At 43.4% G+C, this 26,916-nt stretch overlaps 1 protein-coding gene across 4 annotated transcripts in view; it reads left to right on the plus strand.

Annotated features, from left to right (window-relative positions):
- The window catches only part of MAGI2 (membrane associated guanylate kinase, WW and PDZ domain containing 2), a 598,953-nt gene that overhangs the window by 480,555 nt on the left and 91,482 nt on the right, over nucleotides 1-26,916 (plus strand). For all 4 annotated transcript variants that reach the window (XM_088676955.1, XM_088676957.1, XM_088676954.1 and 1 more), the window contains 2 exons: nucleotides 21,504-21,535; nucleotides 23,937-24,126. In XM_088676955.1, the coding sequence (XP_088533081.1) occupies nucleotides 21,504-21,535; nucleotides 23,937-24,126 (222 nt within the window). The remainder of the gene's footprint in view (nucleotides 1-21,503; nucleotides 21,536-23,936; nucleotides 24,127-26,916) is intronic.

Consider the following 26,916-nt stretch of genomic DNA (forward strand, 5'->3'; position numbering starts at 1 on the left):
GATGTCCGGAGGGGCCCTCAGTGTCTTTGCTACCTAATAAGACAAACACCAGCTTTAAATCAGAAGATTGACTTAAGATTTAGATCAGAGGAGGCTAAAAGGAGGGGGGGGAGAAGAGGCTAGAGCAACTGAAGGACTGTAGCAGAAAGAGGACTGTCTGCAGCAGAGTCAGGACAAGGGTATAAAGTCAAATAAACAGATGATGCTGCAGATGTACTTTCAGTGCAAAAATCAGCAAGTAGCAGGCTGTTTATGACTCCTGAAGGGAGAGGTATGCTATAGTATAGAGTAAAAGGTGTCCCAGAATCGAATGAGAGCATTCATGAGTTTGAATCCCACGTAGAGCAAAAGATTCGTGCATTGCAGGAGGTTGGACCTGATGACCCTCGTGGTCCCTTTCCAATTTGATAACTTCCAATGATTCTACGAAGGGGATCAATAGCAGTCAGTACTTTGTGGTGATTGGAAAGACCACATATTTTCATACATTATATTGTGTGGCAAAATGAATGAGTGCACAAAAAGGCTACGCTGATGAAGCATCCCACCAATGCAATTGGCAAGAGCTTAGTTTCCATATTAAATGAGCACATTAAAAGAAGAAAGGAAATGCCTCTCAGAGCATACGACAATCGCATCACCTTTTATAGCTCTCCATCTCTCTTTGTGACAGAAATTGATTCAGAACTGTTCAGATTTAAAAGGCACGCTTAACAAAATGGAAATAACCCTTCAATACTGAGGAAGCTGGAAACAGTGCAATAAAACGTGACATGTTAAATTAAAGAACATTGTGGTACCGACAACCATGAAGCACTTTGCGGGCCTCATAAGTAACTCTAGTCCCACATCACAGTTTTTTATTGGTGTTTGTCCAATGAAGGGATCATCTCATGCTCTGAAAGCAAACAGCAAGGCAATTAACAGAATGTCATTCACCAGTTTCCTGTTCTTCAAAGAAACTATTTTCATTGGGACTTATTCTGTATTGCTTAAATAACATCTCTTCCTCAGGGAAGTGTTTTAAATTTTTCAGTATTGAAAGAATTTGGGGTGGGAGTTGAGCTCTGTCAGTTTCAGAACTGCTGCACAAGTGCAAAAAGTAATAAAGATACTATGATTAAACTTATAGCCCAGTGAAATAAGACACCTTTCCCTCAGCCAACCCCAGCATGCATGTATTCATGAAAAGAGCCTACAAAAGTGCATTCCATTAAGGAAAATTGCTTTGCAGAACTGTGGTTATTTGGTAAATTCACATACAAAAAGGTATAGATTAGGATAAATTTCCTCTAAAATTCTGATTAGTTTTTTTAAAGCCTTCTTTTTAAAAATTGCAAATTAATGTGGAAACTGAGAGAAACTGAAATTCACAGATCCACCTATGGACGTGTCCCATGGACATGCAGAATTCACAAAACTATATGCATATGTAGCCCGTCTGTATTCAGTAAATATCTAAAAACGTTTTTTATTCATCTTTTCTTTAAAAAAAATGTATTTATTGAAAAATTTCCAACACACACAAATACACACACATACACAATACAAAAGCAAAAAAACAAAAAAAACAAAAAAACAAAACAAAAAAGAAAAATATCAAAAACAAAATCTCTAACTTAAATCTTAATCAACACCTTTTGGACTCCCTCAACCTCCCCCCCTTGGGTCCCTGTTAAAATATTACTTAAACAGTATTCATTGTAATTTGACTAATCTTACACATTTTTTAAAGCAATTCTTTATTCTTAGATAAACATTTTTTATTTATCCAGGCTTTTGGTTAATAGTTTGATTATGTTTTCTCCTGGTTTTAATTGCTGTGTATGCTATAATGATGTTTTGAATTGCTCTATGTAATTTTATCAAAAGTCCAAAATAAAACAAGCAGCACGCAAAGGCACCAAATTCAATCCAGTTTCAATCAAGTATTATTAATCCAAAGAGAAAACAATAAGAGAACCATATACAAGTGCTGACACAAGAGCCAAAATCAAACGTTAAACAGATAGCATGTACAAATTAAAGGCAAACCAGTCTTTATAGTCTTTGAGGCTATCTAGCGGTCAGCAAGTGGCAGCAGGTCGAACGAGGTGTCAATGGTAGTAATTTTATGGCTGTAAGTGTCCCTGTACTCCGCTGGGGATGAAGTATGGGCTATAAATTTCATATGTATGTTATCTAATATACATTTCTCCATTTGTTTATTATATCAAACTAATGAACAAATGTATATTAGATAACATGCATATGAAATTCTAAACTAGAGTTTATTTCAAAACAGTTCTCTAAATTTTTGTTGATTTTAGATTATATTCACGTTTGCAGAAAAATCAAGATTCTAATCATTTAATAACAGCAAAGGTTCTGATTCAAAAAGTTTAAGTTTCATGTTTTTACTACCTTTAATTTCATGTCTTCCTTGCTGTCAGAGGCACCATCTCTAGGGGGCCCTGAGGACCAAGCACCCACAAAAAAAATTGTTGTAGGTGCTCAGCACCCACACCACAGGGCCCCCAGATGCACCTTCCAATGCGTTATGAAGCACTGGGAGTCATGTACAAGGCCTCATGAGGCCTCAGAGATGCTGTGTGAGGGGTCTGGAGATTTCAGAACCTGACTTTCGATGCCACCAGAAGTCAGGTTCTGAGGCCATGGGCCAAGTGAAGTCATAACCTAGGACCCAAGATAGCGCCACGGCTTGCTGTGGGAAAATATTAAGAAAAAATGTAATTTGTGCCAACAAAATAAAAGACAGGAAAAGAAAACAAAGTTGAATTATGCCCAGGCTAATTAAAAATGAAAATAGATTCAACAGTCCCAAAGTATTTATTTACAGTTCCGACAGAACAAAACTTACAGCAGTCTCCATCGATACATAAATTCCTTGTTTGAACTTTAACTCTTAAAACATGTATCTTGAACTGTGTTTACAGCACTAACTGATATGGGCCACAGACAAATAAAAATAAATAACTTAGAAGTCAGACTCAATTAGTAATTTATGTGAAGTTTATTATTATTTAAATAAGATCTAATTACTCTAGTCATGTAGGGCATCTGGGGGGAGAGAGAGAGAGAGAGAGAGATCTGGCAACAGCATCCATCACTAAGCTGCATGTCTAAAAAAAATGGAGTATTTAAATGCTACACTGTAAATGTACTTAGGTTTCCTGTTGTTACAGAAATAGGTTTCTAAACACAAATTAACATTAGTCTAAAATATCTTGACAGCTTAATGCATCTTACAACCAGGAGCTGAAACTTGATATTTTGTAATTCAGTGTTAAATCTAAGCACCAGTAGCAAATTAATAGGATATCTCACTGGTCCCATTGGCAAATAGTAAGCTCTTTGGTTGCATTGTCATCTTCTTGGTACCACCACTGTTGTCACAGAGACTCAGACTTGCTTTCTCCTCTCAATGTGACTTTAAGTTGTCCTTCCGTGTATCATAATAATCTGATGCCTTCTCCTTGTGGCGACAGGCCACTGCTGCTACGAACTGCCCCCACCATAGCTGCCAAGTTCTGGCCTGAGAAATAAGGGACTGGACCGGAAGTAGCAGACCAGAAGTAGCGCTGCCGCCATTTTGGAACTGGGCGGAGCATGCTCAGAAGCGACTTTTGATGCTGCTCTGCCCTGTTCCAAAATGGCCGCCGCACCAGAAGTCACGCTGCAGCCATTTTGGAACTGGGCAAAGCAGCATCAAGTCGCTTCTGAGTATGCTGCGCCCAGTTCCAAAATGGCCGCCGCGCCAGAATAAACCGGGGGAAACCAAAAAAACCTGTTTTTTCGGCTGGGGACAGCTGGAAAAACGGGGGTTTCCCGGAGAATACGGGAGACTTGGCAGCTATGGCCCCCACCCCACACAAAAAAAATTGTGTGGAAAAAATCTAATTCATTTCCTGCCCATACTCACTAAATCTTTTAAATCAGCATAGATGATTTAAGACAGATCACGCAAGCTGGTTGCTGAGTCATCCTCAGCCTCTGATTTCATTACAGTTTGAATGCATTTTTCTGCATATAGGATTAGGCTCTTATGCTGCTGTGCTAAAAGCCTCGCTGTCTCTAATATCCCACAGCCTTTATACATCTGCATGTCAGGTGATGAGAAATTGTTGGCAGTGCCTAAAGGGGGGAAGTTTTGAAGCAAGATGTGGCCAGCATGAGGAATAACTGGAAGGCAAAAATAGTAGATAAGTGAGATTGTGCAAATGGATGCACAATGAACAAAGGATGGCATGATTAACTCAAAGGCAGGGGTAGGAATTAAAAGCACAGGAGTGGCACTGTTGCTTCCTGCCTTGAAGGAGACGGAGGACGTGCTCTTTAATACCAGTCACTGAACAAGTAAACTGATCTATGTGTTTTCCACAGTTCAGCATCTCATCTGAAGGCAGCATCCTCTCTCTGCTTAAAGAAAACACTATTTTGGTGCCACTTGTATCATCTTCAGTGCGCTTGTTCCATGCTTGAACTCTCCCCTTTGAATGACTCCTCCCCCCCCCAACATTTCCCAGCTGACTTTGCTGGAATGGTGTTCAGGGTCTTTTGATACAGCATTATGCTTTCAAGCACCCAGCAGGCTTTTCTTTTGTTGTGCTCATATTTTCTTTTCGATTCATAATGCTATATAAGCTGTCATGAAGGGCAATGATGATTTATTTACCAAAGCTCTTCTCCGTCTTAAGGCATTCGGTCTCTCCCTTCTGCATGAATGAAACTTCCCAATAGAGGATATTACCAGCAGCTCCCCCCCCCCTAAAAAAGAATCTATTGTACCTGCAGGCTTCCATTGTCTTTTGGCATGTTACCAAAATTACCTGCATTTCATGTGTGCTTTCCTATGACTGGTGCCAAGCATTGCACTTATGAGAACTCATCGTAAGTGAGTGTCTGAAGCGGAGATGGAGAACCTGTCACCCCGTAGCTGTTATTGAGCTCCAGCGCCCATCAGCCATAGCCAGCAGGGCCTCTGGTCAGGGATGATGGGAGTTATAATTCAGGTCAGGGGACTAGGCTAGTCCACTAAATGTTTTCCAGGCACCCCTTTCTCAAAGCCCAGGAAGCTTCTGCCCAGCTTAGGGAGGGAGGCACGATGTTCACACACACATCTCCCCCCACAACCCCCAGAAGCTGGTGCCTCTGGCTCTAACTTTTCGCCTACAAAAAAATTCACTGCACGCCTGTGATTCAGGACTATCTGGAGAGCCACAGATTCTCCAGCCCTGGTTTAATGGCACTTTAGCCTGCACACTATTCATGGTAGGGTAGCGGAAACAGAATGCTTCTGCCCTGCTTAAGAATCAAAGTGTACTGCTTTAGCTACCTTAGCGCTGAAGGCAAATCATTTATACAAATCATTTCAACTCTGTGCTTTGTGTCAGCTACTCTAGACAGGCCTTTGGGATAGCAACTCTCTTTAATTCCATGCTCTGCAAAGTGGCTGTGCTATCTAGCAATTACAACCTAGGCATCATTTTAGCCGGAACCACCAAATGCATCCACGGGGTTTGAATTTGCTACTTGTCTCTAGAGACTTTGCTTCCTGGAGATCATGGGAGGCATTTAGTTCTATAGTGTCAGGACTGTGATGATAATATTGGCACATGTGGGAAGAAAGGGCTTAGAAGATGCTTAAAGGTGAAAACATACACCAACATATGTGGAACATAGGATGCTGACTTATCCAAAGTCAGATCATTGCTCCATCTGACTGGAAGCAACTCTCCAGCATTTCAGGCAAGGGTCTTGAAAATGTCCAGGATTTACATGTGCTCTTTCACTGAGCTGCAGCAGTCCCCCATGTTCATATACAGGGCCAGCCCACCCATGAGGCATTGTGAAGCGATTATTTATCTCTTGTTTGCTTCACCATTCCATATAGCAATGATGCATTTAGACAAGTCAAGTGACCAAGTTTATAACATTCCAAGTCAAATGACATTCTGGTGTTTGCTATATGAGCTCTTTGTTCAATAGGCTTTCTGTTTGCTTCCTTTTTCTGTTCCCTTCAGTTTGTAGACTGTGGACCTTTGGTGGGATCACATCTACCTATGTAAATTGCCCCAATGCTATCAGTGTTGCTGTGAGGCTTAAATGTAGCACAGCATTGCCACTTTGGTATACAAATTTAATAAATAATAATAATGTTCCGGATGCTCCTACTCAAGGTATTGACCACAATCCTGAAAATAAGGCCACATATCTGCATTCTATGACATTGTTCTGCGTGGTGGAAACATTTCATTGCATGCGCTGTTGGTTAGCAAAGTGAGAGCTGCTTACTGAAAACTTTTGACACTCGCAAGCATTTTGCAAAGGAAGCTGTGAGGAGACCGATTGTCACAGATCTAACATCTGCTTGTAACATTCCCCCTTTGCTTTCAGCAGGCCTGGCTCTAGGGGTAGTCTCGGGGGTGCGGGGGCGCCAGGGTGCTGGGCCGGCAGGAGGGCACTGCGCAGCGAAGCCACGTGGAAGCCGTGCTGTGCGCTGCGCCCGCCCATCAGGGCGGGGGCACCAGAGCAATCTCCGCGCCAGGGCGCCTGACCGGCTTGAGACGGCCCTGGCTTTCAGAACAGTTTAATCTTAGATTCTCCTGTGTAGATCATAGCTGCCAAGTCTCCCGTATTCCCCAGGAAATCCCCATTTTTCCAGCTGTTCCTAGCTGAAAAAACTGTTTTTTTTATTTTTCCCCGGTTTATTCTGGCGCGGCAGCCATTTTGGAACTGGGCGGAGCATGCTCAGAAGCGACTTTTGATGCTGCTCTGCCCAGTTCCAAAATGGCTGCAGTGCAACTTCTGGCGCGGCGGCCATTTTGGAACTGGGCAAAGCAGCATCAAAAATCACTTCTGAGCATGCTCCGCCCAGTTCCAAAATGGCAGTAGCGCTACTTCCGCTATGCTACTTCCGCCCGGTCCCTTATTTCTCCGACAGCAACTTGGCAGGTATGATACTAACAACCCAGAGAGCAAACCATTTTTCAAGGAGAAACAGCAGCGATTGCCAAAGCATCAGCTAATAGCGGCCTGAACTTCGCTTGTTAATTTCTCACAGAGGAGAAACTGCTTTACAGGTCTTTGTAAGCTACACATATTTCACTGGACATACATTTGGCCTTTCAAATTGTACCGCATAACATTCTTTTTGCATTCACTCAAGAACAAGCAACTACCATCAATAATGGGAGTGAAATTCACTAAGTTCAGAACCCAGTTATTTATATTGGCCAAACCCCACTTCATCCCATCCCACTTTGAACTCTCATAATTTCACTTTCTATGGATGCTGCCTAAACTTTCCAGCCTTTGTTCAAGATGTCATCTTTGATCATTAAATCATTGGGATGTTTTAAAACTAATGTATTTATTACATTTCTCTTTTCTATCTAAGAAGAGAAATATATGGGCTTTGCAAGTCTGTGAGGCACGTTAGACTGAGAGACAGTGACACCTCCAATGGAAACTATTAACCACTAAGGATGACTTGAGATTTGAACGTGACTTTTTTACATTCATTCCTCTATATTCCAATGTCTCAAAATAGTTTTCTGAAGCTGGATTCAATAGCCAATTCTGCTACTCTTGTTTTTATTTCAATTTACACACTACTGTGACTGAACAGTAATGAATACTAGTTTATACTTCTCTGAACAAGAACATGAAAAGATTCCTTGGGAGACTGTTGGTCCTTACTGATTATCTTTTTAAAACTACAGAAAGTTTCTCAAAGTCACACATTCAGAGGCAATTCACAAAGCCGTGGGAAGCCACATAAAATGGAGAGCAGTCTGTTCCTTTCCATGGAAATTAGCTCATCATGGCCAACATGTCATCAGTTGACAGCCAAAGCCCTGCTGGGAAGAATAAGCCCTTTGGATTGCCTCAGTAACTGCTAAGGTCTTCTGAATGGTTATTGTGGTGCTTCAGTATAACCTCACAATTAGCTGTAGTGCTAAGCTTTCACACAACACACTTGGGAAGCAAGCTAATTGACCTGCTCAAGGCATGGAGTTACCCTCATCCATGGGTGTGGGGTTACTAGGCTCCAGAACGAATATGCAGTCTCAGCCACCTGTGGGGAACCTTGAGGGTGGTGGAGATCATGGCCACCTGTGGGCTACTCTACTGTATAAAAAGCATTTGCTCCAGTGCCTGGGTGTAGAGGAGTCATCTCCTTGTTGCGGAGCCTGTCCCACAGAGTGCTGGAAGCAGGGGCAAGGAAGGAGCCTTCAGACCTTTCGTTGTGAGTTTGCTTTTCCCTTAAATACTGTAAACTACTAAGACCTGATCAACCTGTTAGTGTGGGAAGCCGCCTTTGGGGACCTGAGTATCCAGACCCCTGTGAGCCCTCCTCTGGCTCTGCAGGATACAATACCTCCCTTTTCTGCAATGAGTCTGTGCCTACTTCTTAGATAACATTGTTGATCCCCTGGTGCTTGCTATTTTAAGTACTCAAATATTGAAAGGTCAACTTTATTGTGTACCATTTGATTGGATGATTTGGTGTCGTATATTGAAGTGGATAGGGACCCAGGTGGCGCTGTGGTTAAACCACAGAGCCTAGGGCTTGCTGACCAGAAGGTCGGCGGTTCGAATCCCTGTGACGGGGTGAGCTCCCGTTGCTTGGTCCCAGCTCCTGCCAACCTAGCAGTTCGAAAGCACGTCAAAATGCAAGTAGATAAATAGGAACCGCTACAGCGGGAAGGTAAACGGTGTTTCCATGTGCTGCTCTGGTTTGCCAGAAGTGGCTTTGTCACGCTGGCCACATGACCTGGAAGCTATACGCCGGCTCCCTTGGCCAATAATGCGAGATGAGCGCGCAACCCCAGAGTCGGTCACGACTGGACCTAATGGTCAGGGGTCCCTTTACCTTTACCTTTATTGAAGTGGATAATGCTTTGAGGGCATAAGCGTGACCATGGCATGTGTCTGTTGGGTTGGCATTGGATTGGCTCTGCCCAGCAATGGGTGCAGGGATACAACCACACCAGCTGCTACTGCGTGTACACAGCCTAACAACAAAATAAGACCCAAGTGTGGTGCTGTAAGCACAAGGGGTTAAGTGGGTGTTGTTGTGATCAGATCTGCCACCCAACAACCCATGAGCTTCCAAGCTGTTTTGAGGGAGGGAAGGTTTTTAAGTAAGTGGGAACCCTGCTACCCCACCCCAATATTAGCTATATCTGAGTACACAGCTCTTGGCACATTATTTTTAAATCTGAGCACTCTACTAACATTGTGTTCATAACTTTTATCTATGACCACAGCATGGACATCGTTAAGGAGAATTGCTCCCTGTTGGGCTGGATAGCTCGTTCTGTAGCTTTCAAATATCAGGAGTGTTTGGCAATTTCACAGTCACTTCTAAACATACTCTAGTAGAGTGACTTTGCTCAACCAGGAAGGTTTCAAATGGTACAGATTTTTTAATTTTCATTTTCATTGGGTTTTATGCATAAACAAAGAAAACAAAAGTAGCAAATGAAAAAAACCAACTCCTCAGAGGAAACCTACCAATTATATGTACACAATTCTATCTAGTGGGTGCATAATCAGAAGTAAATTTTCAAGAATCCAGCAGGCAGCTGTTGAAGGGTTGTTTGCACTGGTAAAGGTAATAGTAAAGGGATCCCTGACCATTAGGTCCAGTCGTGACCGACTCTGGGGTTGCGCGCTCATCTCGCATTATTGGCCGAGGGAGCTGGCGTATAGCTTCCAGGTCATGTGGCCAGTATGACAAAGCCGCTTCTGGCAAACCAGAGCAGCACATGGAAACGCCGTTTACCTTCCCGCTATAGCGGTTCCTATTTATCTACTTGCATTTTGACGTGCTTTCGAACTTCTAGGTTGGCAGGAGCTGGGACCAAGCAACGGGAGCTCACCCCGTCGCGGGGATTCGAACCGCCGACCTTCTAATCGGCATATATAATAAAGCTCCACCATAAGGCTCCAAAGTAGGGATGTCCTATTCAATAATAATAATTTATTATTATTTATACCCCACCCATCTGACTGGGTTGCCCCAGCCACTCTGAGTGGCTTCCAACATATATAAAAACATAAAGTTTAAACTAAAAAAAAACACCTTCCTTATACAGGGCCATCTTCAGATGTCTTCTAAGGGTTGTATAGTTAATTACCTCCTTCCCTTGTGGTCACATGACTCTATACCCTCCATCATTTCTTTGATGAAAATAGGGACATCCTATAGAAAAGCGGGTCATTCCACGATCAAATCAGAAACTGGGATGGCTTCTGTAAATCTGGGACTACCCCACATAGCATGGATAACACCCAGAGTTTCAATTTGTTGTAGAGACTACAAATTATGAGGGGGGGGGGGTTCCTTCTAAAATGGTAATGTTCACACATTACTATACCAAATTGCAATGTTCAAACCATGCAACATTTTCTATAATTGGGCAATGGATATATGAGAGTTCTACACTATCTTGGGGCTAAGCTCTGACGTGTTGTTCCTTATGTGGGCCAACCTGACTTTGATGGTCTAGAACACTGCAGATTTGTCCATTTCACTTCATCAATCTGCTCACCCATACCTGTCTCCCAAACTGCTTTCAGTCCTCTACAGGAGCCTGTCACAATTTCTATTAAGATCTTCTAAATACTTAAGACTAATCCTTTGCTTTTAGAGCTAGCATTAGCAGCAAGAGCTTCAAACTCTGTAAGAGGCCTTGTTGCCTGCATCCATGGGAGAATGTCACAATTTACATAACTGGAGCCATCCCACCTTGATGTTTCCAATAACAACTTGAAGTTGAACTTGCACTACTGGGGAATCGTTTTTTATAAAAATCACACCCTCTGTAATGCCCCCTCTGTTGCCATTTAGTGTCATATCAAGTACTTTTGGGTGGTTTGCTAACGGAATCAAAGGAGGGCTCTTATTCAGCCTTTAATCCTTTATTTTAATCCAGTTTTTTTGAGCTTGACAGATCATACATAACTTACAAAGTTGAAATGCATTGTGGTACATGCCATTATTTGGGAGGACGAGTCGTCGTCCCCCAACTGGTTTTCTATACAAAATCAAATGATATTAATAAGCATTTGTTTTTATCAAGAAAGTCTAAGCAGGAGCTTCATGGAGTATTATGTGGTTTTAAATACTAATTTATTTTGCTCTGCTATTAAATTATAAGCACTATAAAAAGTTAAAGGTATCCCTGACCGTTCGGTCCAGTTGTGGGGTTGCGGCGCTCATCTCGCTCTATAGGCCGAGGGAGCCGGCGTTTGTGCGCTGACAGCTTCCGGGTCATGTGGCCAGCATAACTAAGCCGCTTCTGGCAAACCAGAGCAGCGCACGGAAATGCCGTTTACCTTCCCGTTTACCTATTTATCTACTTACACTTGACGTGCTTTCGAACTGCTAGGTGGGCAGGAGCTGGGACTGAACAACGGGCTGATTAGAAAATGAAATACATCTATAGCATTTTTATACGAGAAAGACCTGTGAAGTGCAGTCAACCATAGCTGCATTGTAAGCCACTGAGAACCAAGTTTTGCTGATCTTCTTGTTTACATCATTTGCCTTTGCAATGAAACGAGAGAAGATTCATATTGAGCCTGTAGCTCCTACCAAAAGGGGTTCTTTGGTGTGTGACGTTTTCATTTGGGCATTCTGAAATCAAATTGTACAAGGGATCCTTTATGGCCCAACAGAATGTCAGTTGTGGTTGACTGCAGGCAGGGTCTCAGTGGGACAGGGATTCTTGCTGGGTCTTCAGTGTTATTATTTTTAAGAGATCCCTCCCCACCCCCACCCCCTGCTGGTTCTCACTTCCACACTAGTGTTCCTCTTTGTCAGCAGAGTCCCATAATCTCTCACGACGTTTGCGTCATCACTACAATACCATTCATGGTCACTGCCTAGACTAAGGGCAGAGCCCACCCAATACAAACTTAACACCCATTGGCCTGTTCCTTCCTTTCATAGTGCCATTCATTGGAAGTAATTCTGGCTGTGCAGAAGAGCTTGTGCAATGGGACTTTGGTGCTCCTCTGACAGACACCCAAATCACTCACCTGTCCTGGATTAGCAGGAAAGAAACTTCAGAGGTCAACAGAAGTGGGACCTGAGAACAGCAGCTACTTCCTCCCAATACCTGCTTGATAACCCATGTTATCTTGGGCCATCCTCCCAATGTTGATTGGGATTGCTACTGTCTATCACAGTTAAGCTAACTATATGGCATTTGGAAGCTCAGCTAGGTCATATGAACATGGAAAGCTACCCTCCCTGTAGAACACCCTCCCATCAGATGTCAAGGAGATAAATAGCTATACTGTAAAACTTTAGAAGACGGCTGAAGACAGCCCTCTATGGGAAAGTTTTTAATGTTTGATGTTTTATTATGTTTTTATATATGCTAATGTCTACCCATACCCTTCTACATTTCCGCCTATGTTCTCCCTCTGCCCCCGGCAAGAACAGTGGTGGTAGCAGCAGCATTTGTAGTGGCCAAATCCAAGCTTAACTGGCTGGCCTGTTGTTTAGTCATTTAGTCGTGTCCGACTCTTTGTGACCCCATGGACCAGAGCACGCCAGGCACTCCTGTCTTGCACTGCCTCCTGCAGTTTGGTCAAACTCATGTTCATAGCTTCGAGAACACTGTCCAACCATCTCGTCCTCTGTCGTCCCCTTCTCCTTGTGCCCTCCATCTTTCCCAACATCAGGGTCTTTTCCAGGGAGTCTTCACTTCTCATGAGGTGGCCAAAGTATTGGAGCCTCAGCTTCACGATCTGTCCTTCCAGTGAGCACTCAGGGCTGATTTCCTAGCTTAACTGGCTGGCCTACCAGGTAGAAATTGTAGCTGTATATGGAACAAGATTGTAAAACAGCAATCAGTGAAAGAATCGGAACAGGCACAAGTACCTTTTCCATTACCTCTGTGTGAGAAAGAGAGACAGAAAGAGATAGACTACATATGCCTGAAGGCACATGATGCAGCAACCTTGCTTGGTTAATGGCTGGACGTGAAACTGCCTAAGAACCTGATCTCCACCATCTTGAGTTCCATCATGCATTTACCAGCATCTCTCATCATGTCCTCCTCTCTCTGTTCCACATGCTTTGCCTCCCCACCTTCAAATTTATAGGAAGGGCTTCATATGGCAGCTTCATCATTTCCTTCATTGGGTGCAGGAATTTTATTTTCAATATAAACAGGACTCCGCTTTTGCACCCCCACACACCACACACACCACTTTTAACTGTTCTCGGAAACGTGGAGGGGAGGAAAAAGGGAAACTGGGACATTTTGGGATCAAATCAGAAACCAGGAGGCTTCTGTAATTCCAGAACTTTCCCTGGAAAATAGGGACACTTGGAAGGTATGAGCTTTTGTAAAATCGCCACTCAAGATGACTGGCCCCTGTTCATGTTACCCTCAGCACTTTCTCGGTGAAACCCAGGGAACCAGGCCCCAGATCTTTTAAGCAGTGTGTGATTGGAGCTGTAGTCCATGACTTGGCTCAACGTCTTGATTTATCTACTCTGAATGCATGTTTTATGGTTTTCTACTCTTTAACTGTAGTGTTGTGACTGTGGTACAGTTGTAAGGATTGTGTCGCAATTTGTGTTCTCCTGTGTGGATAGCATTATTTGGGAGGAACTTCAAGGAACATGAAATAACTGCACATCTTAGGTTGACAGGTATCACATATCTTGCCACTGAACAGCCAAAACTAGTTCCTAGGGGTCTCTCTGGTCCCTGGTTTGTCTCTGGTTAATGTCCAGGTATTTTCACTGGTATTCTTAGGGATTGGCATTAGACTTGTGGGTTTGTATTTGCATAGGCAGGTCACCCTGAGGTACATGGGGTACAGGAAGTAAATGTGGTTGCTTCTGCCTCTAAAAAACCATTTTGTGTCTGAGCTGCCATTTTATGACTGGCTCTGCTTTGCATATCCTGGGCTCTGCTAATGAAATAAAATAAAAATAGATCACATAGGGCTGAAGTCGGCCTCCGTGTTCCATGACACACCCTCATTATTCTGAGTTTGAGAGACTGACAGCCTATTAGACCACCAAAGTGTTTCTGAAGAGCTTATGCTTTCAATCACCTATAACCTGCTTTTGACCCCCAAGGTAAAGCACTTTAATTTTAGCAGCTTGGGGGAACTTTTGATGATGATTTTTATTTGTGAGATTAATGGACCACTAGTTGTTGCCATTTTTCATGCTTGCTATCAATGTAACTTGCTATAATTTTCAAACCAGCTATACCGTTGGGGCATTCTTTAAAATACATTTAACCTTTTAAGCATATTTGGGCTTCAAACTGCTTTTCTAGTCAAACTGCTGGTTCCCTTCATCTTGTTTTTACCGCTTTGCTTTGTGTTTTATAACTCCAGTTGAAATGCTTCTGCGTTTTCTTATGAAAGGTTTTTCCTGTGGTTATAAATAGTTAAATCTGTACATCTATCCAGACTAATTTGTGTCCTTGAATCCATGTGTAAGAATCCTAAATCTCTCTCTCTTCAGTGCTATCACACTGTAGGTTTAATTTATGGAAAAAAACAAAAACTGTTTTCAGTGGCCATTTGTGTTCCTTCATAATCAAGGCCAACCATTGCCACCCTTGTTTCACTCTGTGTCAATTTCGTCTCTGGATGCTTAGCCCAGCCCTGCACTGGGGTCAGCTGATGAAGCTCCATGAAATCCATTCTGTCGAGATGCCAGGAAGACAGGAGAGACCACTGATTCCAGGCTTAACTTGCCCTTAATCATGCAGGAGAAACTACCTGCTTATATTAAGTTAGGGTGAGTTCAGAAATTAGAACAACTCTTTTCTGTTTATTTGACTGCAATACCAAGTTCAGTAGATTTTCTTCAAAAACCAAATTGTTTGGTTAAAGTACAGCTGGTGTGGCTTAATCCCAGGGGACCATGAGAACTTTGCCTTGGGCTGTTAGCCAAGCTGCAATAGAGACCTACTGCAATAGAGACCTACTGCAATAGAGACCTACATATTCAGTAGGTGGTGGCAGCTACAATCAATTGGGTTGTTCTGTTGTGGGTTTAATGCATACTCTCCATCTACACTAGGATTCCCCAAACTCGGCCCTCCAGCTGTTTTGGGACTACAACTCCCATCATCCCTGACCACTGGTCCTGTTAGCTAGGGATGATGGGAGTTGTAGTCCCCAAACAGCTGGAGGGCCGAGTTTGGGGATGCCTGATCTACACTCATTCCTTCTTCCCTAGCAGGGAAGGAAGCACCATTTTGTGGTTGTCCACAGGTGCCAAAATATATTGCACCGGCCCTGATATCTTTTTAGTATGAAAACATAGAATTTGTCCTTTAAAATATGAAGACAGTACTCCCACAAAATTGAATGTAAACCTAACATGAAACCAATGGCCTGTACTCTGGGAAATAAATGTTTTTGATTAAGTGAACTAAAGGTTGCATCACGCAGGACCTTGAAAGTACAGTGGAACCTCGGTTTATGAACACCTCGGTTTATGAATTTTCGGTTTAAGTACTCCGCGGACCCGTCTGGAACGGATTAATCCACTTTCCATTACTTTCAATGGGAAAGTTCGCTTCAGTTTATGAACGGTTACTCTGCGGACCGTCTGGAATGGATTAATCCACTTTCCATTACTTTCAATGGGAAAGTTCGCTTCAGTTTATGAACGCTTCAGTTTATGAACAGACTTCCGGAACCAATTGTGTTCATAAACCGAGGTACCACTGTATGTGTCAAGATCAGTTATCCCCCTGGAAAGTGCCAGGCAACCACCTGTTCCTTTGCAAAATAGCCAAGGAAGCCATATGCAAAGAGACATTTTGATGACAAAATGGAATAAGCAAAGTCTTATGGACCTTATCAGTCATGCATCAAGTGATGTGGAAACAAGAGGGCCTCCATGAAATCAGCAGTGACTGACTGGCCTTCCAGAGGTTGCTGGACTCCAAGTCCTATCTGCCCCAGTTAGCATGGCCAGAGATTAGAGATTTAGAGAATTGTAGTTCTGGGAGACAACAGGCTTGTGACCCCTACCTTAATTTTTATTGTAAAGGTTCTGAGTTCACTTACTTCCAAACATTGACTAAACAACCTTACTTTGTTATTACCATCCAGAATAATGCTCATCGCTGAAAATTTCCAGAAGCTTCAAAATAGCGCACAACATCTTAAGATACAGTAATGTGTTTCTTTAATATATATTGGGGAGGAATGGGTGAGAGAGAGCTTTGCCAGACACTGCTGTGACAGGAATTGGAAAAGTAAGTTATACAGTCAAAAGTTGGAGCCCTGTTTCCAAATAGAATAATTTTCATACTTACTAGAACGTACACAGTATGAAGGACAGATATTAACTGTAAATAGCCTTGCAAACTGTAAATAGCCTTGCCAGGTCAGTAAGTGAGACTGTGACCAGGTAATTTGTTCATTTGCCGTAAGATTTCATCTTAGATTAAGGCTCAACTAAAAGTTGGACTTTGCCCTTTTCCTTCACAAAGAGCTAAACTAAATGCAAAAACAAGTGTTCTAGCTAACCCCCCTCCCCCCGCTTGTCTTCATTATGCCGGTTAAGTTGCATGAGGCTCTATTTGTAGTTGATGCACCTAAAGCTTTTTCCAAAGAGCATTATATGTACCCGTATATTCCGGCGTATAAGACGACCCCCAACTTTTCCAGTTAAAATATAGAGTTTGGGATATACTCACCGTCTAAGAAATACAACCCGGTGTATAAGACGACCCCTGACTTTTGAGAAGATTTTCCTGGGTTAAAAAGTAGTCTTATACGCAGGAATATACAACATGTACTTACAATGAACTTGGGTGCTAAGTTTTGACAGCTGAGAAATGAGAAGGAAATAGCAGTATGGTTAGGGAAGTATGCTTCCCTAGTGTAGAAAAAATGGGGCATTTAAAAAACACTCTTAAGAGGGTTTAATTACCAAATAGCCCAGTGAAGGGAGCTCCTGCTTGGCCTCTGGGCATTGTCAGCAATCCTGGGTTCCAGGGTGATTTGGGGCCACCTTGCCACCTCCCTGCCCTGTACCATCTCAGAGCGTGACAGCAATACAGCTGGTGGGAGGCCAGGTCCATGGGGGCACCCCTCCCCACCAGTTGTTCTCATGGGTATGGAATGGAGTATCCCAAACATGGAGCAGGGGCAATTCACAGAGTGACACCCACCCTTGTCTCTGTATAATTGTATTACCCATCTTTTTCATCAGCCTGTTCGTGTACTTATTAAAATACCATATCTCATTCTATCTTTAGCACTCCTTTTCAGTATTCAAAAATAGCCTCTGCAGAAGAGTATCTTCATGCTTCAGGTGGCAATTGTTAATTAAGTTATCGAGGAATGCCATTTGGGGTGGAGTCTATCTCTATTAAGATCAGTGTGGGTTTTGACACTGTCCTCTGTGGAACTGAAGCATTTGTTTTTATTTTATTTTTACTCCACTATATTTATTACCGACATTTTCCTCTTGCCCGGTAATACAGATTTTCTGGGTGACTTACAAGAGAAGCTAGAAAGCAATTACACACAAAAATTGGGCTGTAAAAGGATAAAATCTTAAAGGGTAAAACCAGCAGGTACAGCAAAGCTCACAACAGCACCTGCTCCTGTAGCTTCTATGGTTAGCTAGATGTTTGGGGGGATGGCTGCCGTGTAGAGCTTTTCTTGCTGGGCTAAAAGTATGTCTGGGTGTATCTGCTGATGATCCTGTCCTCCTCTGCAACGTCACAGCCTTTCTGGTGTCCTACACCCCCCAGGTATAGCGGGATACACAATCGGTTTAGTTTGCTAGTATTTGTAGCTTCATATTTCCCTATTGAAATGTACATAACTGTTATGCATATGTATCTTATAAACACATCCAAAAAGTGGAGAATCAGGATAAATGCAGCCATTTCAGAGCTGGCTCCCTGAAGCTACGGGGGCTGTTTTGTTTTGTTTACTTATTTATAAGGGTGTTTTTGTTTTTGTTTTTGACCCGCTCTTCTTCTTAAAGTCCCAGGGTGGATTATAACAGTATACTAAACAATTATACAGATAAAACAGTTACAATTATAGAACAAATAAAACTGTTCCAGATGGAACAGAATGGCTCAGCAGCTTTGTTTCATGGTCTCGGCTGCTAGGACGCAGCATTTTCACTCTGGAAATAGAAGTTGGAAGTGAAAGTTGGAGGAAGAAAGTGGCTGGTCATACTGTCAGGCTGTGGCAGTTCCAGGGCCACGAGGAGCCTGCGAAGCAGAGCAACATCCTCTCTCAGATCAGTAAGGAATGATTGGTTCCTGGCCAGTGCTTCAGGTCCAAGGCCTATGGAGTAATTGCTAAGGACAGGGTCAGACTGATCTACATGGATATTCAATATAGCCAAGAACAAGGGTGACATTGCTTTACTGAATCCTCTGAGGTTCCTTGTGAGATGAACCTCTCTCCAAAGGAGATATAACACATGACTGAAGGTCACTGTGCACAGCCAGAATCCACCAATGGATTTTTCCAGAATCTCTTGCTGGGAGAGATTCAAGGCTGTTTGCCACAGGAATGAAACCACCTGGTATATCAAGGGGGACAGTGAGTGGGGTCTTGTTCCTTGATGGGTAGTTACTATAGGTGCCGCCAGAGAGCGTATTTGCTCTCCCAACTGGTAACTTTACTGTGATTAAAATGTGCTCTCTTGCCGTTGGTGATATGTGAGCATGTTTTGTCATAAAAAGATCTATCCTAGTTACCCCAGCAATCTGATCCTAGAGATGAAAGGTGGTTTCAATTGATGGTATGTCTCTTATTCTTGTACTGCGACTGCCCTCCGGTTAAAGAAGACGGCACACATTTTGTAGTTGCTAAACTACTTTATTAGAGAGAGATGCAGTAGCTTTCTGCCATCTTCCCTCAGTCAGAAGCGAAAGCAAAGTGAGAACAATGAACATCATATGACAGGAGATCGGGTTACATCCGAGCTCCTGCATGGGAAAGAACAGCAGTCATATATGTAAACAATCAGTCACATGCAGCAGATGTGTCATGTATAGGATTTATGCTAACAATATCACCAATGTTCTTCCATGCCATGGGTGACGTTTGGGCTACTTTGCACTACAGGGGTGGGGGACCTATTGAGAAGGCCCACTCTAACAGAGTCATAGAATTGGATGGATTCTGGAACACTCCTGTTGGGGTTAGCGTCACACCGTGGAATGAGAATACTGTTATAATTACATTTTCATTTTACAAGCAATGAACATTAGTCTAGCCATTCTTTGATACAAAATCATTCTCTCTGCTTCCAGTTCAAATCTTCATTCATTCATTCTTACATTCATATAACCAGCCATTCTTGCATCATGGAATCAAACACAGCATATGAGTGGCTCCTAGGCAGTCGCCCTATATCCCATAATGACGGGGCTGCAACAAAAATGGTACTACCAACATGCAAGAAAGGAAATATCAGGTACCCCCCCCCCCCAAAAAAAAAACTTAGAAGGAAGGAAAAAATACCCAAGAAATGTCCCAGAAATACTCAGTGACATTGAATATTGAGTGACTGAGGAGGGAGGGAGGATGAAGAGTATAGGTAGAAAAACAGTAGAAAGAAACATTTCATTGGCTAGATAGGTCATTTCCTGGCTCACACTGGGAAACTATTTTGAAATGTCACTAGGAATAGGAGAAATAACTGGTCATAAATATCAGTGGAAAAATCACTGATTTTAATGAAGCTGTAAGTCTGCGTGTGTGAGCGCGCACACACACACACCAGCAATCCATAATGGAGCAAAAACCCAAAATGGACGGGGGACTCCAAACAGGCCAGTAAGAACTGCACAGTCCAAAAAAAAAAAAAAAAGAACTGCACAGTCCACTCAGTGAGTGTGGAAAGCTGGCAGACTGTTGGGTGGGGGGAAATGGGGTGGTTGGGCATGGAGTGAAGTCGGGGGAACCATCAGCAGAAGGATTCCACACTCTCACATTTTGCTTCAAGGCCCAACTTCTAACTCTTAACATTTAGATCAGGCATCCCCAAACTGCGGCCCTCCAGATGTTTTGGCCTACAACTCCCATGATCCCTAGCTAACAGGACCAGTGGTCGGGGAAGATGGGAATTGTAGTCCAAAACATCTGGAGGGCCGAAGTTTGGGGATGCCTGATTTAGATCAAGTGTAGACATCTTTAGTGTATTGATTAAATATCACAGCAGAGGCTTGGATCCTAAGTTTTCATTCTGTGAACAGAAGGTGCTTTCCTACACAAGTCCCCAACACCACACTTGCATAGACAGGGGGGCTTCTTCTGCTCACAGAAAGGTCCCCTAGGTGAACTTAATTCTCCCTCCAGGAATGTGCACTGTCTGTGAATGGAGCAAAACCTCCAGTCCAAGTCATAGTTCCCATAACATACTAGAAAGAATTAATTTATCAAGGCATTGTTTTCTAGTAACACAAATCCTGAAAAGGGGGGGGGGGACTTAGGTGGAATCTACACGTGTATATAAAAAACATTCTGAAAATGCTTCTTTTTAAAAAAGCGTTTTAAAAAATACATTGAATTTTCCATAAGGCTCACCATTGTTATCTAGTGTCACATTGTATATTGCATTTAAAACACCCTTAAAACGTTTTATTTGCAGCCGTATAGCTGAGTCCGCAGTCTTTGGACAAATGTTTCTGGACCTTCAAAAATAAGTATGCGTAAAGTCAGACACTTTTCCATGAAAAAAGCCTTCCACTTTTCATGTACTTACTGCCTGAAACTTGTTTTTAACATAGAAGCCACATATAAAGCAATGTTTTTCAATGTGTTCTGTTACCGAAGTAAATAACAATAGGTCTTTTCTTTATTCATTTTATAACCTCCCTAAAACATTTAGATATGTCCGTATCAATATTAATTATCAATATATTGCTCATTTCATTCTCCAATAAACAAGCCATATTTCTACAAGTTCAGTTTGAAGTTTTTGGTGTTCATAAGAAGATGAAAAGTTTCTTAGGAGAAGGAATAATTGCAGGATTATTTATGCAGAAAAAACAACTTATTCTTTTATTTATTTGGCAGTATTGCTTGATGACATAATTTAAATATAATTAATAATATGTTTTATGTTATAGTCAAGTATTGTAGCTATTCTGAGCTGTCAGCTGTGTTCAGTGGTTCTCTGCTGAGTACTGTACCTTGAAATCCACTCTCTAGGTCCCAGTACAACTTGAGCAAGCAGAGAATTAAATTTTGGGAAATGGTGCCTGACCATGCTATTTCTAAAGATAATGTCGAATGTATTTTTTGACTCCACTGAGTAGAAGTTAAGGTGACCTTGGATGTTCAGATTAATATTCTCCTAGGCCCTTCCTGTCTCCCATTAGGGACTGTTGTATACTCTCATCAACATTAATTGAACAAACAACAAAAAGGTCTATTGTTGTCCAATCTGCATAATAAAAATAAAACAAAGATGCACTGATGTTCTCCTTTTCTTTTCCTTTCTTTAGGATTCTTTTCACCGTGGAAGACTCCTAAACCTGTAAGTTTTCTTCTCAAAGTCTTTGCATTATAACATGTAATTATGTGCAATCCATTTCAGTAGGAGAGAATTAACTGTGTGCTTCAAGTGGCAGTCCTGTAGCCCAAGTGCAAAGAGGGAGGTCCATGAATGGGATGCCATTTGTGATACCAGAGCGCCCTGTCCCCCCACCCCCGCTCTAAAACAGAGGATTCCCAGACTTGTGGTCCTGGAGGCAGTCATGTATATTCAGGACCCAAAGCCTTCTTACTCTTCTCAACACATTCACAAAATTTCCCTCCCATTATAACTACTGAGTGGGAAGTGGGAACATCAAATTAACATCAATTAAGATTGAGAACAATATTATTTACTTTAGCTGGATTGTGTATGTGATTATTTATCAGAATGCCTTTCTAACCATAAACACCTGGAAACAAACCCCATAGGACTGGATGGGGCTTCCTTTTGAAAGCACATGCTTAAGATCAATTAGCACATCTGACCTCCTCAGGATGTTATACCGTACTCATTTCAAGCAAGTTTGCCTTATGATTGCAGCGTGGTCACAACATGGAAGTAAGCCCTTTTGAATTTAGTGAGGATTACCTACAGAACAGCATTTTTAGGATTATATTGCAACCTTTGTTCCTGTGTTTTGACCTGGAACCACCGTGCTTCCTGTGCTTCAAAACTCTCTGCAAAAACAGCTAGCTAATTAGTATTTCTGGCTAACATCTAATCCTCCTTGCTTCCACCAGTCTGTTCAGCATAATTCGCATAGCATTTCTCAATAGGATTAGCCCAAAGGTAAGTAGATTATATTAGATCCTGGCTGCCTTGTGGCCTGGCTGCAGGCAGGTATTTGTTATCTAAGCTAGGCAACAACATTTTCGACCTGTGGGAAAACTCGAGCCAAGGAAGTTCAGGGTCAAAAACGCCACTTTCTGCCATAGGGCCATGTTCTCCTGTTGGGCAAGCTTCTTAAGGCCAGGCAACAGACATGGGCTAAGGCCAGCCAGAGGCCAAATAAAGCTGCAGCAATGGCAGTGTCAGGAGGGCTGTTTGTGGCTCTGCCCCACCACACTGGCCCCATTGTTCAGGCCGGACACAGATCCAGCGCCGAGGGCCTTCTGGCGGTTCCCTCACTGCGAGAAGCAGGCAGAGGGCCTTCTCGGTAGTGGCACCCGCCCTGTGGAACGCCTTTCCACCAGAGGTCAGGGAGATGAACAACTACCTGACATTTAGAAAACACCGAAAGGCAGCCCTGTTTAGGGAAGTTTTTAATCTGTAATATTTTAATGTATTTTTGTATTTGTTGGAAGCCGCCCAGAGTGGCGGGCAGGGCCGGCTCGTCGTAGACCCCCTGTGGCGCAGGGCACCATGGCGCCGGCCCGCCAGGAGGGCGCCGCGAGCTGCGCCCACCCGCTGGCCGGCCGGTCCGCCGGTCCGCTGCGCAGCTGTGCGCGGCGCCCACCTGCCCACCGCGCTGGGAAACGGGGCGGAAGGGCGCCAGAGAGATCCGGCGCACCATGGCGACAGAGGGCGCTTAAGACGGCGCTGGTGGCGGGGAAACCCAGCCAGATAGGCGGGGTATAAATAATAATAAATAATAATAATAATAATAATAATAATAATAAATTAATAATATTGGGGAGAGGGTAGCAGAATGAGAGAGTGAGAGAGTGAGAAATTAAAGGCTATCGGCTGGCAGCAGTTCCATCCCTGTCTTCAATGTGTTGACAAGAACCTCTAAGCATTTCTGATGTGTCAACTAAGCACAGGCCTCCTATAGAATTTTCAACAGTCAATAGTTTAGCTACTTTTCACATGGTGAACACAACATATTTCTGTTGTATTTCTCTCGAAGGGAACAATGGAAATGGCAAAAGGAGAAAAATGATTTATATTCTTCACTGAGGAATGTGGCCCTCATGATGGAAAAGCTTCCCCACCCCTATTATACATAGTACTAGCTGCCATGTACTCTGCAAATACATCAAATCCTGCTTTTGGAGACTCTTGATGGGGAGGGCAGGGAAAGAGAACCCAAGATACAGATGAAATTCCTCAGCAAATCACAGCCCAAATCCCCACTGATGCAAAACACGCTTCTTTAAAAAAGTGCTGGTGGCTGTGGTATCTGCTGACTGAGACCACAGGACAAAGATAAAACACAAACCGTGCTTTACCTTGTAATAATCACATTCATTATTGATAAAATGCTCAAGGCTGCAATCCTATACATATGTACCTGAGCGTGAGCCCGCGAAACCCAATGGGGCTGATTTATGAGTAGGTACAGAATGCAAGCTGTGAACCGCGTGGGCATTGTGCAGTTTTGTATAAATAAGACGTAGCCCTCGCCTGCAGGTTTTCAGTCTAAACCTTTGTTTTCTGGTGTCTCTGTTATTTATTATAGATGATGGAACGATGGGAAAATCAAGGCAGTCCACAGACAAGTTTATCTGCTCCAGCTATCCCACAGAACATCCCCTATCCACCTGCCCTTCACAGGAGTTCTTTTCCTGATTCAACAGAGGCCTTTGACCCAAGGAAACCTGACCCATATGAGCTGTATGAGAAATCACGAGCTATTTATGAAAGTAGGCGTAAGTGAAAAATATGGCCCCCCTCCACAGAGCACTCGGAAACTTTAAACATTGCCTTATACACGTTCCAAAGTTGGCCCAGTGGCACTGCTTGCCATAACTCAAAGCAAACCAAATAATGAATCCAATTAGTGCAGCTATTACAATAACAACAAAACACTGCCACAAGTGCCTTCATACATTTATCCTAAATTTGCCTCCATTTGAGAGTGTCTTCCATCTACAGTATGTCTCTACTGATTAATTGTAATATAAATAGATGGGAGATCTGCAAAAGCCATAACTGCTTTTGGTTGGTGCCTGTAATCATTTGCTTGCGTGTAAATTGGCATTTTGTTTTGGTTACCTGCTCTGACTCTCCCGCCCAACAATGCAGAACAATGAATGTCAAGTTATTTTTACAATGCAACCTTTGTTATATTTCACGATGAAAACGTTCATTTATTTTCCCTGGTGTATTTGCAGTCCTATCAGAATGCGGTGTTGAAAATAAGACACACGCGTTTTTATGGATATTATAAAGTGTCTTCCGCCATCTTACAGTAGGGTGTCATATTTACAGCTTCTGGTCTCCCAGGACCAAATTAGATGGAACAATGGCTGAGTCAGGATGAAGGAAATGACCAAATGTGGATGGGGGAGCTTTGTGGGTGCGAAAGAGGCCCATGCATACAAAGAGCTTTCTACTAGAATGGGAAGTCATATTCTCACTCCTCTGTGTGAGAGAGAGACAGACAGACAGACAGCATTATTTAGACATAAGTGCTAAATTGTGGCTTAGTGTTATGCCTGAATGCACTCATAGTCTCGTTCATACTTAAGGCTCCTGCCTTTTGCCTCCTGTGAGGCAGCACACAGCTTGCCTGGACACTGCATTACACAACACAACACTACTGTACAAGAGATTCTCCCAACATTACAGAAAATACATTAGCTGTAATCTTTGTGGGCTTCAGCCGTGGTGTTTCTCAGAATTACCTTCATTTGGGCCTGTTTACAAACGTGGACCAAGAAACCTGGCATGGACTTAGTAATGACCCTATTCAAACCCATTTTTGGAAAACAAGCTTGGATTGATTTTTGACTTGCCTTTCCCCCTTGGTACATTGGTTTAGCGGCAGAATGTGGATGTGGTGGTGAAAGGTTATTTCCGAGCGAACTCCCTCATGGGAATGGTTGTCAGAAGGAGTGACGGGAGGACCTGTAATTAGTAAGCACTTTTTGAGACTCAGCATCTTTGCTTAAAAGATACTTGACTTGATCTAACACATTAAAAACCAGGGCAGTCCTTTTCCCAATAATTGCTCCCCATATGGGAGTCGCTCAACAGTAAATGAAATATTTTCGCATAGTCTTGCACTTGTTATTCAGCAGGGAGGCTCTTGAATAAAACTACTATAGACGGAGCAGAAAAGTGCAGAGTAAAGATCAACTTCTATCTGGTTAATAAAGAAATAAAAAGGCTTGAGAGATAAAGAAGAATTAGAGAAGGCATAAATCGGTAGAAGAGATTATAACATGGGTAGGCAAACTAAGGCCCAGGGGCCGGATCCAGCCCCCAGGGGCGTCTTAGCCATAGAGGCTACTGGTGCAAGGTGCCACGGTGCGAAGTTCTGAAGGGCACCTCCACCATGCCACGCCATGCCCAGAGCCGCCTGCCAGAGGAGCTGCCCTCAAGCCCTGCCGGCAGCACCACCCTCGCCTGCCTCTTCTCGGGTTGCGGGCGCCATTACAGGAAAGCCGGACGTGAGCCTCCTGTCGGCGCAGCAGCCAGGGCTCCCTGGATGGCAGCACCCCACAGCCGCTTCGGCCAAGGAGGAGCACAGCTGGTAGAGTCCCCACCCATCAGACTGCCCCCTCCAGCGGCCCGTCACGCCTGGCCCTGCCCGCCGGAGCGCGAGTCTGGCGTTGCCGTCACCTGTCCTGCCCGCGGGGGACGAGAAGCAGAAGGCACGGCAGCATGGCGGTGTCGGGGTGGCGGCACCTTGGAGGAGCTGAAGCAGCAGCTGCTGATCGGCCAGTTCATGGTGGCTGCCGACTGTGCCGTTGACCAAGCCCGGAAGCTCCTGCAGGCCGCCCACTGGCAGTACGAGGTGGGCCACAGAGGGGCAAGTGGGGGGCTGAGCCCACCTCTCAACAACTCTGGAAAATGGAGTCTCCGTCCCTCCAGAGGAGCCGCCCTGCAGCTGCTGCCCGCCCAGAGGGAAATGTGGGGGTGGGGGCGCCCGAGGGATCCCTGCACCACAGCGCCAGATAAGCTTAAGGGCCTGGCCCAATCACCTTCTAAATCCAGCCTGCAGACGGTCCAGGAATAAGCGTGTCTTTACATGAGTAGAATGTATTTTTATTTAAAATGTATCTCTGAGTTATTTGTGGGGCATAGGAATTTGTTCATTTCCCCCCCCCCAATATAGTCCAGTCCCCCACAAGGTCTGAGGGACAGCGGACTGCCCCCCTGCTGAAAAAGTTTGCTGACCCCTGGATTATAATCTTCAACCTGGGACAAATAATATATTTTCAGAGGATTGCCTAATATCAAATAATTTGTAAGGGTCATATTTAATTCATATTTTGGCCTAAATGTCATTCCAAACCTTCAAGTTAAGCAAAAGTTGAAGTTAAGTAAGTTTTGAACATTGTAGGCTATATTAAAACTGTTACAGTGGATCCCAAATGTTCCTGTATACCTGAAAGAACAGCTGCACCCCCATCGTATAGCCCAGAGACTGAGGCCCAGTTCCGAGGGTCTTTTGGCGGTTTCCACATTGAGAGAAGTGAAATTGCAGGGAA

The sequence above is a fragment of the Zootoca vivipara genome, chromosome 9 (assembly GCF_965207765.1).
Source record: "Zootoca vivipara chromosome 9, rZooViv2.hap1.1, whole genome shotgun sequence".
NCBI lineage: Eukaryota > Metazoa > Chordata > Lepidosauria > Squamata > Lacertidae > Zootoca > Zootoca vivipara.